The sequence below is a fragment of the Bos javanicus genome, chromosome 7, assembly GCF_032452875.1.
Source record: "Bos javanicus breed banteng chromosome 7, ARS-OSU_banteng_1.0, whole genome shotgun sequence".
In the NCBI taxonomy this organism is placed as follows: Eukaryota; Metazoa; Chordata; class Mammalia; order Artiodactyla; family Bovidae; genus Bos; species Bos javanicus.
The window spans coordinates 94286586-94300272 of NC_083874.1; the positions used below are offsets into that span (position 1 = coordinate 94286586).

The 13687-nt window shown below is 41.0% G+C and overlaps 1 protein-coding gene across 1 annotated transcript in view; it reads left to right on the forward strand.

Moving 5' to 3' along the window:
* The window catches only part of FAM81B (family with sequence similarity 81 member B), a 57588-nt gene that overhangs the window by 43245 nt on the left and 656 nt on the right, over positions 1-13687 (forward strand). Inside the window, exons 7-9 of the mRNA XM_061424416.1 lie at positions 487-593; positions 10502-10637; positions 12382-12577. Coding sequence (XP_061280400.1) covers positions 487-593; positions 10502-10637; positions 12382-12577 — 439 coding nt within the window. The remainder of the gene's footprint in view (positions 1-486; positions 594-10501; positions 10638-12381; positions 12578-13687) is intronic.

Genomic DNA, 13687 nt, shown 5'->3' on the forward strand with positions numbered 1-13687 from the left:
CCAAGAAATTCCTGAGGCCCGATCTTAGGCCACTCAGGTGTTTTCTTCGCAGAGCCCAGTCGTGCATTGCAGCATGTATTCAATAGCATTTGGTGAGCCTGTACCATTGGTCATCTCATGTGTCCTGAGGATATAGTGGTGATAGAAGACAGAGCGGTTTACATTGTAACTGGGGAGACAAAGCAAAGCAACAATCAAACCAACAAACTGATAAACCAATGTCAATAGTATGCTTTTGTTATATCAGTAGATGGTTTCTTATCAAAAAGATCATTATAGACAGCAGAATGGAACATGCCCCCATTGTTCTTTCCCTGAAGGTATTGCTATAACTGTTGAATCATTCCTTTGACAAAAATCATTTTCAAATGCAAACATGCTTTAGGCTCAAGTCTTTATTCCAGGCTCCTTTAGGAATAAAGTATAATGAATGTAAGTGCTAGTGGTTTTGTTCACACAAAAAAGCTCCCTTTGTACTTTCATTAGGTAATGCAGCTCTTAGAAAAGATAGAGGCTTCCAGTTCTGAGCAAATCTCAAATTTAAAGATGGTCCAGGGGGATTATCGCCACGAAATGAACCTTTTGGAGTTCAAGTAAGTGAATGGAAGATTTTTAATTCTGTTTAATGCATTCCAAAGGGTTTTGCCTAACGAAAGCATTAGCACTAAATAAAATCCTATTCCAGGAATTTGAACCTGGCCAAGAAATAAAGCAACACACTGATGTGCAGAGAATATTTTATACTAAAGGGATTCATACCATATTTTAATAGAAGAAATATGCATATTAATTTGCCATCCTCATTTGCATAATATCTCAACTGAAATGACACTTTCTGATAAGAGTACAATTTTAACTTATCAATTGTACACTAAAATGCCTCGATGTAAAGCACAATTGAACATATACAGATTCCATGAAGTTATCAAATAATTTTTTTAAGTTTGATTCATTAGCTTTTCCTTTAAGATTTTTTCTAAGACCCTCTGCTTGCTTCTTTTCAGTATCCCTATTTGAATACTATTTGTAATCCCACATTACACTGAGTTTTCCCCTGTACAATGGAGAAAGCAATAAAGGAGATAAGACTCCACATTCAAATTATTGGCCTCCTTATCCTCAACTCCTCCTATTTAAATAACCACCATCTCCTGGCATCATAGTACCAGCAAAGGAAATTCTAGATACTTAGATGATACCACCTTGGGGTTGAGTCACTCAGTCCGGTCTGACTCTGCGAGCCCATTGACTACAGCACGCCAGGCTGCCCTGTCCTTCTGTATCTCCCAGAGTTTGCTCAAGCTCATGTCCATTGAGTCAGTGATGTCATCCAACCATCTTGTCTTTTGTCTTCTCTTTCTCTTCCTGCCCTCAGTCTTTGCCAGTGAGTCTTTTCCAGTGAGTCTTTTCCAGTGAGTCAGCTCTTCACATTAGGTGACCAAAGTATTGAAGCTTTAGCATCAGTCCTTCCAATGAATATTGTGAGTTAATTTCTTCTAAGATTGACTGGTTTGATATTCTAGCCATCCAAGGGACTCTCAAGAGTCTTTTCTAGCACCTTCATTATGGTCCAACTCTTATATCCATACATGACTACTGGAAAAACCATAGCTTTGATTATATGGACCTTTGTCGGCAAAGTGATATCTCTGCTTTTTAATATGCTATCTAGATTTGTCACAGCTTTTCTTCCAAGAAGCAAGTGTCTTAATTTCATAGCTGCAGTCACTGTATGCAATGCTTTTGGAGCTCAAGAAAATAAAGTCTGTCACTGTTTCCATTGTTTCCCCATCTATTTGCCATGGAGTGATGGGACTGAATGCCATAATCTTCATTTTTTGAATGCTGAGTTTTAAGCCAGCTTTTTCACTCTCCTCTTTCACCTTTATCAAGAGGCTCTGCCCCTTCTATTCTTGTTCTTTCTCCACTCTGTCCCACATCAACTTCAGTTTAATGTCTTGGTCAAATCATAATCATGAATATACTCTCTCTCCATTCTCCTCCATCTCTACCATATTTCATTAAATCTAAGTGCCACCAACTATAAAATGTACCAGTGTATTCTTGTACCTCTAAGACTTGAAGCTAACGACTAAACAGTGTATGCTAAGTCACTTCAGTCATGTCCGACTCTATAACTCTATAGACTGTAGCCTGCCAGCCTCCTCTGTCCATGGGATTCTCCAGGCAAGAATATTGGATTGCCATTCCTTTCTCCACAACATCTTCCCAAACTGATGGCTCAAAATTGGGTATCCCACATTGCAGGCAGATTCTTTACCATCTGAACCACCAGTGGTCATCACTAAAACTCAAAGAGAAATAGGTGTCTTGGGTAAACAGAAAATACCTACTTTCTTCATTCTCTAAAAACGCTTGTCTAGGTTCTTAAATTCTAGCACAATGAAGGTGCTCAGTAAATATCTATGTCATGTCTGATCTAATTCCTTTAGTTTAGAATTAAGATAAAGTGTCCATAGGAGAAATAGAAAAGTAAACTATCTAGAAGTACAGTTTAAGAATGGATTTTATTGGGGGAGAAAAGGAACTTATTATCTGGAGTGGAAGACTGGCTTAAAGCAGCCAAGAATACTAACAAACCGAAAAGAGGGGAAAGTAAATGTTTGAGATCTAGGGATGACTGCTTTACTGAAGTTGTTGCCTACTTTTTGCACCTTCAGTCCTGTGGGAAATCAGCTTATAGATGAATCATCTAAATAGTTAAATCTGAATCTGGACACTTTTGTAGTAGTATAAACCGGAATCCTTTCTCACTTGAAATAATGAAGTCTTAAAATTTCATTAGTATTACAGTTGCTGCTGCTGCTAAGTGGCTTCAATCGTGTCCGACTCTGTGCGACCCCAGAGACGGCAGCCCAACAGGCTCCCCCGTCCCTGGGATTCTCCAGGCAAGAACACTGGAGTGGGTTGCCATTTCCTTCTCCAATGCATGAAAGTGAAAAGTGAAAGTGAAGTCGCTCAGTCATGTCCAACTCTTAGCAACCCCATGGACTGCAGCCTACAAGGCTCCTCCATCCATGGGATTTTCCAGGCAAGAGTACTGGAGTGGGGTGCCATTGCCTTCTCTGAGTATTACAGTACTTAATAGTTAATAAGCCAGATTTTTCCCCAGGCAAATACTTATTAGTCTATAATTCAATTACACAATAGACTTTTATTTAAAATTTCTCCACTTATTTTTTAAATTAAAAAGTAGTATGCATCATTGTAACAAATAAAATAAAGATAAAAATAGAGGTCACCATTCAGGCTTCCTAATGTAACTAGTGTGAACACCAGGAATGTATTTTTCCTCACTTTCACCCTTGTTGATATAAATATGTAACAGAAAAGGGAGATTTTATGTATATACTATATAATACGTATTTAGCATAGATTATATATGAGAGAACATAGGTTTTTAAAATAAATCCTATACACATTACTCAATACCTTTTTTTTTTCAGTATATGTTGGTATCTCTCTAAATCAGTGAATATTATTCTAGCATTATTTTTCACAGCTGCATAATATTTTAACTTACAGATATGCCATAATTAATTCAACTATCTTACTGATGAATAGATCTTTTCCAGTTTATAGCTACAAGTTTATACAAACAAAAATTTCCAGTTTATACAAACAAAAATTATTGTAAGTATATCCTTAAATTTCCTTATAGGTACTTTTATTTCTATAGGCAAAATTCCTAGGTCAAAGTTTATGTTTGTATTAATTTTTATAAATTTATTTCTAAAAATGTTGTAGCAATTTACTCATACCAGCAATGCCTGAGGACTTCCTGTGCATTCTTATCACACTGAGTATTCTTTTTAATATTTGCCAATTAAAGGGTGAAAAATAGCATCTCTTTCATTTGCATTCCCTTCACCCTTTGAATTTCTGTGAATTGCCCATTTTTTACCATTATTTTCAACACTTTCTTATCTACTGGTAGGATTCCTTCACATTAGGGATATTAACCCTTTGAGCTATATATTACAAAGTATTCTGTTCAAAGAGAAAGTGAGGCGGGTAGGGCTTCCCCCTCCCCGCCCCAATCAGAGCACTTCTCAAAGCAAAGTGGGTGGAGTATAGTACTTGCTTTAAGAAAAAAGAAAACTGTTTCTGAACAAACAGACTAAAAGCTTTTAATAACATTAAAGGGGAAGTTTAATTGGCAATTTTTCCCATTTAGAAATTTTAACAAATTCAAATTTGATGGTAGAGGGAACATGTTTTATTAATATATTGAACTTAAAAGCCAGAATATTGTCTGGGAGTTTTCTAGTGAGTTCCGTGCTTTGGCACAGAAGTGATCATTTGATCTGACAAAGGAGACACACAGGCTGTGTCCTCTGGACCTCTGCACTGAGCCTCCTCTTTCCAGAAGGGCCCTAGTCAGATGGTCAGCTAAGTAATGTCCTCAGCCAACAACCGAGTGCTTACAGAGCAAGTCTCAGGCAGCGTGAACTATGGCTGCCTTTCAGCAGGGGGCTAGCAGAGGCAGCACCCCTCGATAGTCTTGCTGCTGCTGCTGCTGCTCAGCTGATAGTGAATTATAAGAAAAAGCATTTGGCCAAGGAAGCAAATGCCTAGAGTCAAGTCTTACTACACAGCTTTGAAGGTGCTGCCACGGTAGAAAACAAATCAGAGCAAGGACCTGTCTCATTCGTCTTCATATCCTCAGCACCCAGCACATTTAGATACAAATAGAAACCAATGAACAAAGGAATGTGTTGAGTATCTATAATACTTAAGTTGTGTTTTGGAAAATCCAAAGATATAATCATGACCATAGACAGTAGGGGAGAAAACACATAAATAAGTGAAAAGCTCATTAACAGGTAAAGTGAAAGTTGAGATATTAAATGAAATATATCAGTAGGGAAATGATAAATAGTTATTGTCATTTATAAACGCCTACCAATCACTAAGGGCTTCCCAGGTGGTTCACATGGTGAAGAATCTGCCTGGCAGGAAGGAGAAGTCGCTTCAATCCCCAAGTTGGGAAGATCCCCTGGAGAAGGAAATGGCAACCCACTCCAGTATTCTTGCCTGGAAAATCCCATGGACAGAGCAGCCTGGTGGGCTATAGTCTATGGGGTCATCAAGAGTTGGACACAACTTAGTGACTAAACCACCACCACCACCACCCTCCACCAATCGCTAAATGCTCATGCAGCTCATGTGCACTCAGCTCTGCCAGCTGGGTCTTATCTTCATTTCAAACACAAGGTAACTCATAATCATGGAAATTAAATACTTTGCCCAAAGTCACACAGTAAGAAAGTGTCTGACTTCAAATCTCAGGCTATTTGTGTCAGTCTGTGATGCTTCCATCTCATAATTTCACATATTATAGTAAACTAACTGTGCTATGACCAACCTAGACAGCATATTAAAAAGCAGAGACATTACTCTGCCAACAAAGGACCGTCTAGTCAAAGCTATGGTTTTCCTAGTAGTCACGTATAGATGTGAGAGTTAGACTATAAAGAAAGCTGAGCACAGAAGAATTGATGCTTTTGAACTGTGGTGTTGGAGAAGACTCTTGGGAGTCCCTTGGACTGCAAGGAGATCCAACCATTCAATCTTAAGGGAAATCAGTCCTAAATATTCATTGGAAGGACTGATGTTGAAGCTGAAACTCCAATACTTTGGTCACCTGATTCAAAGAACCAACTAATTAGAAAAGACCCTGATGCTGGCAAAGATTGAAGGCAGGAGGAGAAGGGGATGACAGAGGATGAGATGGTTGGATGGCATCACTGACTCAATGGACGTGAGTTTGAGCAAGCTCCAGGAGCTGGTGATGGACAGGGAGGCCTGACATGTTGCAGTCCATGGGGTCTCAGAGAGTCATATGTGACTGAGCAACTGAATTGAACTGAACTGTGCTACTGAAATTTAGGAAAGGGAATGATCAGGTGCTCAAAACTGATGGTCTGAGGCTATGAAGATACTGGAATTTAAACTCAAGTATAATTTGTAACAAACAATAAACAAAAGTCTTTCTATCAGAGTGAAGTTGAAATTTCTTTTTAACTATTGTCACTCATTAAAAACCATAGAACACTGAGAAGAAATTAATTTGAGGTTATTTCTATAAAGGGCTTCCCCTGTGGCTCAGCTGGTAAAGAATCCACCTGCTATGCAGAAGACCTGGGTTCAGTTCCTGGGTTGGGAAGATCCCCTGGAGAAGGGGAAGGCTACGCCTCTAGTGTTCTGGCCCGGAGAATTCCATGGACTGTATAGTCCATGGGGTCACAAAGAGTTGGACATAACTAAGCGACTTTCACTCACTCACTATTGGTATAAATTTAGTTCAGAAAAATGTTTCTTGAAATTAACTTCTTGTTTGTGACATGAAACTTAGACTCAATCTCTAAAGAAACAATAGTACCTAATCTAAAGGACTTATTCAGATACAAAAAATGAAAACATCTTCTGTGTTTATAACCCACAAAATGGCACTAAATCTTCCTATATTCTTGTGCAGTTAGTTAAAGCCACCATCTGAATTCTCAAAAGCCTGGTAATAAAGCTTTCAAGAATTCAAAATATTTATGTCTTCTAAAAAAGTTCATTCAACAGATTGTTGGATGCAAGACCACTGGGTTTGAGACATGAGTCTCACTGGTAAAACTAGCCCAGGATGGGGCTATGTCCTCAGGTAGGTACGTCATCTGCAGGGAGGTCACTGGGATACTTGTTCCAAGCCCCACTCTCTGCCCTCACCATTCACTCTCACCACAGCCACGGGTTTCCCGGGTGGTTCAGTAGTTACGAATCCGCCTGCCAACACTGGAGACACAGGAGATGAAGTTTTGATCCCCGGGTTGGGAAATCCCTTGGAGGAGGAAATGGCAGCCTACTCCAGTATTGTTGTCAGGATAATCCCATGGACAGAGGAGCCTAGCAGGCTACACTTCATGGGGTCACCAAGACTCAGATGTGAGGGAGCACGCCTGTGCGCATGCACGCACACACACCCACCCCTCTCTACACTGGGCTCTTGTGGTGTCTACAGAACCCCATTAAATTTTCTTTTCCTCTTCTGTGACTTTCTCCCCTATAATTGCCTTTGGTGTGCATTTTAACATGATTCTATCAGTGTGAAAAAATGTTCAAAATCAGCCTTTATCTCATGTTTGTGCTAGTGAGGTCTCTGGCCATAATTTAAAAGTCTGATTTATGATTTAAGGAAAAGGAAAGAAAAAGTTACCTATCACTCCATCTGTCTATCTACCTACTCACGGATGTAACTACATCTGATCAAAATACTCCCATAACCGGTGATGTAGAGAATTTGAGAACTAAAATGTGTCATCTAAGATAAATTCATCCTATTGAGATTATACCTGTATGTTCTATAATTAACAGAACAATAATTCTTATATGGAAAATCATGTCCATTATGTTACAGAAAAGTCAAAAGAAAGGAAAACATTTATATAAACCACTATTTTTATCCTTTTTACCTTTCAAGGAGAATGCTTTTAAATAATGCCTTTCTATTTTAATAAGCTAACAATAGATAGGATCTGACCTCTGACTGTTACCAGGAAAGTGAGTTTCCAGTTACAGGCAAAACCTTGTGATAAGAAGATCATAAAAAGTAATTCATTCTTTATGGTTTATTTTAATTTCAGAATTTCAATTACTGCCATGTCCTTCCAGAGATATTACCTGGGTACATTTAATGGTTCCTTGATTTTCAGAGGGATTTTAATATTTTATTACTGATGAGAGTAAATGTTCTATTTACACACTGAAGGTGAGAACTGAAGGGCGGATTCTTGATGGTAAAGCTATCTTAGTTATCTGGGGATTTACTCTCCCACTTAACCATCACAATTAATCCTTTCATGAGAGAGAAGGGAAGATGAAAATCAAAGATTAGGTCTCTAAATAGCTTGACATGTCTATGATTTGCTATTTGTTAACAGCCCTAATAAAAGGTATTCAATGAGAAAGAATAAATCATTTATTCAGCCTCTGCTTAACTGAGCATTTCTATATTCCAGGCATGGTTCACAGCCATGAACAAAGCAAAATCCTTGTTTTCACTTTCTAGTGGAGAAGACCTACATATTATATATCATGTGATAATGAGCATTTTGAAGAAAAATAAAGAAGGGTAAAGGAATAGGGAATGTCAAGAAAATTTTCTGTGATAAGGTTGTTCTTGAATATAAATATAAATGAAATTAGGGCAGGAGCCATTGTACATTCTCAGGAAGAGTGTTCTAGACAGAGGCAGCAGTTGGCTAAACAGAGATTGTCCACCTATCCATTGGGGGGGCTAATTTATCTGAGATCCAACATCTGTCATTAGCCAGCAGCACAAGTGTTTAAAAAGCAAGCTTAAACTAAGAACAGGACGAATAATCAACTTCATCTTCTTCACTATTGAGAAACTTACCCACGTCAAGGATAAGTTTCTATGCTGACACTTTCTTTGTGAAAAATATTCCTCTCTGTATCAAAAAGTATTAATTCAGAAAGATGGAGATCAGAATTTAGCTATTACACTACAACAAATACAAGTACTGAAAAAGTAACTCCCTTTTCCATTTCTGGATTTCATCATCCAAATCTGTTTCCCAACCTTGGCACTATTAGCATTTTGGCAGGATAATTCTTTGTTACGAGGCTGCCCTGTTCACAGTAGGATGTTTACCCACCATGGCTCAGTAGCACCTCCCATTTGTGACAACCCAAAACGTCTCCAGACATTGCTAACTGACCCCAAGTCTACATAAAAATGGAAATGACCTCACTATCATCTTTTCCAACTGACAGTCCAAACACTTTTTCAGGAGAGCTAAAGCAGCATGCAATTTGGTACATGTCTAGCGTGCCTTAGGCAATTTCCAGTGATAAATGTCACACACCAAATTAGGTGCATGTAACTTTTCCTGAAACCATTAGAGTAACTATTATTTCAAGCAACCCCACAGTTTGCTACTGCTGCTGCTAAGTCACGTCAGTCGTGTCCAACTCTGTGCGACCCCATAGACGGCAGCCCACCAGGCTCCTCTGTCCGTGGAATTTTCCAGGCAAGAGTACTGGAGTGGGGTGCCATTGCCTTCTCCAACCCCACAGTTTAAGGTAGTCTGAATATTTTCAGTAACAAATGACATACCCTTTTCCTGCGATCTAATATTTAGCCTAAACAGAATTCGAACATGACATCTTATCATGAGCAAATCACAAGCAGAAAACATCTTCAGGAACCACTCCCCAGGCCCCACCACCCCTCTTATCAATCATTTCAGATGAGGACTCCCCTCTCACACTCTCAGCTACTCTGCAGTGAATTTTCAAACTGAAGCTACATGATTCCAGTCCTTTTAATTTTAGCAAATTTTGGGAGATAGTGAAGGACAATGAATCCTGGTGTGCTGCAGTCCATGGGGTTGCAAAGAGTCGGACATGGCTTAGGGACTGAACAACAGCATCAGTGACATCTGCTTCTGTTTAAATCCTTCATTCTGTTATTTAACAGTCCTACTGTGCATTTACTTGATGTGAGCAGTTCTTTCCTGCACACTTCTTGATTTTTCTGATTTTGCCCCACTTGAGTAACTCAGTATCTCTCTAAATCCACCCCATACCCCCGCAAAGAATAAAGAATCCACTCAGAGATCCATTGGTGACACGTGGGGACTTCACTGAAGGTTTGCCGGAGCAGAGATGATCACCGAGGAGCATCTCCCTTGGACACTCTGCTTCCCAAAGTCCTTTCGGTTTCTCTCCTTTCTCCCTTCCCCATTTTTCCCTCTGACTGTCCTCTCTCGCCCAGCACCTCCTCAGCTTCACAGTTACCCTAGCAGAGAAAAGATTTGGCCAACCACTGCCCTTCGCCAGTCTGCCCATAGCTAAGAATGGCTTTTACACTTTCTAATCATTTTTTAAAGGAAAAGGTATACTTCATGACATCACATGAAAGTTAAATTTCAGTGTACATAAAGTGTCATTAGATGATAGCCACCTCATTTCCTCATCATTTATTCTAAAAAATAAAAGCCTATAATTTGTATCATGTGGGGCTGCTTTCCCACTGGGCGGGCAAATGGTTGCAAGGGAGACTACAGGGCCTGAAAAGCCTGAAATATTTACTATGTAACTTTTAGAGAAAAGGTGGTTTGCTAACCTCTACCATAGACTAATACCATGCCAAGTGACTTGTTGAAGTAATTCTTCTGCACACACACACAGTACGGCCTGGGCACTGACAGGAGATGGCACACACAGATGGCACAGGCCTTTGTGTGCGTGTGTGTGTGGACGTGTGTTTCAGGCTGTGCAAATGGGTGCTGTCGACAGGGACCCAGTGTGTGCTCCCTTACCCACCCCCATCACCCCTAAGTGTTTGGTGGGCACATGGACCCTCATCATCAAAAAAAAAAAAAAAAAGGCAGAGTTTTCAATAAATGTCTGTTTTATGCATAAATGTACTTATTAAAATAGAACAAACTACTTTCCCCCCTAGATTTAATTCCCTTTCATTGAATCTATATGAGGAAATGGAGAACCATCAAAAACGGACAGAAAACCAGCTCATCAAATACGAACAGGAGCAGCTCAGCCGTGCAAACCAGTGTCTGGCCCTCCTGCAGGAGAAGCTGGTAAGGGCTCTGTTATCCCCTGTCTAGATGTGAGCGGTGAGTCTGGGTCTTGAGAGCCACGCTTGAAACCTCACAGTAACCTTCAGTGCCTCAGTAACTGACTTTTTAGCACTGGAATAGGAATCCAGAGGCCTGCCTTCTGGTCCTGTCTGCTACTCCTCAATTCTGTGCACTCCCACGCCTCCTGGTATCTCTCCCTGTACCAGAATAACACAAAGAGAGCTTTTTAAACTACAGACTCCTGGTCCCAACCCAGAGCTGAAGCATCAGACAGACCCTCCAGAGCCTCCCTTGGGCATCTGCTCCGGGATACGTTCCTTGGGTGATGCTCAGATACGATAAAACCTGAAAACTGCCTTAAACAAGTCGTTTTTACCTTTCTGGAGATCCACTGGTAGATCAGAGGAGGTTTGCAAAACTCCTTCTCCAGGGCAGACCTTGTAGAGACACCCCCAGGCTTCGGGGTGGGGCGACAGGCACATACAGGAAATCTATCGCCGGCTCGCTTCTCCAACCAGCGATGCCGGCCACGCTGCTGAGCCCTGACGGGAGAGCAGCTCGGCCAACCTTGCAGGTGACTCAAATAAGATGATTCTGGAACTTCAGGAGACCGGCTTTCGGCAGCCCGGGAAAGGACGCTCCCATTACTCAACCTGAGCTTGTTGGCATGGATGGAGGCAGGAGTCCCAGAGAGGGAGGTCAACGTTACAGCTTTATCACTGATACGGCTGTTGAAGGACGTGTGGTCCGACCTGCAGCCAACCAGGCCCGCTGGTTCGGCTCTGGATTTAGGCAAGACTCCTCCACCAGTTCTAGGCGGCGCTAAGTGAGAACGCGGTCATCTGCGGGCAAAAGGCGCCTATCACAAGGAAGAGAGGCGGGAACCCACCCGCGTTTCTCCCTTCCCTGCAGGGGAGTGAGGAGGAGCAAAGAAGCTCGTTGTCTCAGGCTGCCTCTGCAGCCCCACCCTGCTGCATGTTAGAATCACCTGGAGAGCTTATAAATGCCATCAACTCCTGGGTTCAACACAGCCCCATTAAATTAGAATTGTGTGTAGGGGTAGGGTGGGGTTGGGCCGGGCGTGGATAATGGGCCAGGTGATTCTAATAGAAAGCAGAGATGGAGAATCACTATCCTGCCTGAAGCCTGTCCACATAGAGATAGGAAGCTCAGGGAATAAGAACCTCTAATACTTCGGAGAATGTCTCAGGAGCTCAAGTCAAGCAGGATGTAAAATGCCTTTCTTGGCAACACTTCTTTAAATGCTAAAATTCCAAATCGTCCAGGCATTTCATAAGGACCACAGCCCTTTCTCTTCTCCCATAGCATGTAGAATTTCAGAAACTACAAATGAACAAGGTCAAATAAAGGAATTAACTTACACTTGTGAATAGCTTCCCTGGTGGCTCAGACGGTAAAGCGTCTGTCTACAATGTGGGAGACCCGGGTTTGAGCCCTGGGTTGGGAGGATCCGCTGGAGAAGGGAATGGCAATCCACTTCAGGACTATTGCCTGGAAAATCCCATGGACAGAGGAGCCTGGTGGGCTACAGGCCATGGGTTTGCAAAGAGTCGGACACGACTGAGCGACTTCACTTCACTGTGAATAGCTTTAGAACCAAGGGAACCTGGTTTAGAAACTCATGTTTATCACAGGAAAGCAAATTTGTTAAAACGCATTTTCTAAGATGAAATTCAAATCCACAAAGGTTTTCAGAAGTTTTATCACATGACCTCTTTTGTAGGATATGTCTGAAAAAAACATGGAAGAAAAATTACTGAAGCTTTCAAGCAAGTTAGAGAATTTCATTAACACAGAGAAGTATGAAGCAGATCTAAACAAAATAAAGCATACAGAAAATAAACTGTCCAAGAAGATGAGCCAACTGGAAAAGCAGATCTGGGATGAATTAGAGAAAATGCAGGATGAATACCAATCAGGTGAGCAGGTACTTTAACTGAGTCAGGAACATCAGTCCTTTCTTATCCAGTCCTTCAGGGTTTTCTACTTTGAGCTAATGGCCAGGGAGCAATCTTGTCATTAGTCAAGTGACATCCTTTGTATTTCATCCGACTTTCCTAAATAACCCATAGAATGTCAGCATATCACCAGAGGGAAGGTAAATATGCAAATTTAGTTTCTCATTCACAGGTTGCAGGGTCACAAGTTGCCATTGCTGTGAGATTTATTGTTTAGTCTCTAAGATCATAGAATCATAAAATTGTCAGACCTGGAAAATCCTCAGAGATCATCAAGACCTGACTTGTGGTTATATCATGAAATTAAGAGTCTAGGTCAGATGTCCCTCATTGAACTGCAGCTAATGAGCCTGGACGGTTGTCAAACTGGAGACCTGACCTTTAGAAGTCAAGAGAGAGAGAAATGAGTGAGCAGAGTCCAGTATAATGACTGCTTTTCTTCTTAAGGAGGCTAATGGCAGCAGTGTCAAGCCGAGCTAACACCAAAGAGGATTAATTTGAAAGGCTCATCTAATTTGTCAAAAGGAAGAATGGGGGGATAGGTGTAGCAGAGCAGTCATCTGCCTGGAGCCACAATTTTGAGATACCAGGAATCAGAAGGTTCTGGTATGAGAGACAACCCCAATTTAACTGACCCAACTTTTAGGGCTGTGCTTGCTATTTACCCATTAAAGATGGAATTTACTCATTCTGTTAGTACAATCCCAGTATGAACTGAAGAGTAACTTGTAATCTATATGTTTCTGTGTTCTACTAAGCGAGAGCTTAACAAATGGGGACTCCCAATTAATGGTTTGCTTTTATGCCTTTAACAAAAATGTGTTGAGAAATGACTATGCGAAAGCCTCCAGTGAATAAGCAATGGGCTGTACCCTAAGAAGCTTGAGGTCTGGTAGGCTGTGGCCCTGAGTGGCTGGACTGTGGTATAACGGAGACACAAAGTGCTGGGGGCAGGCGTGGGGAGCAGCTGGCAAGGGACCATTCCTTAAGTCCTTCAAACAGGCTGCTTTCAGAGGCTTAAAATCTCATCTGTGGCCTTTCCCTTCAATTTTGTAACAAGAATAAAAAAAG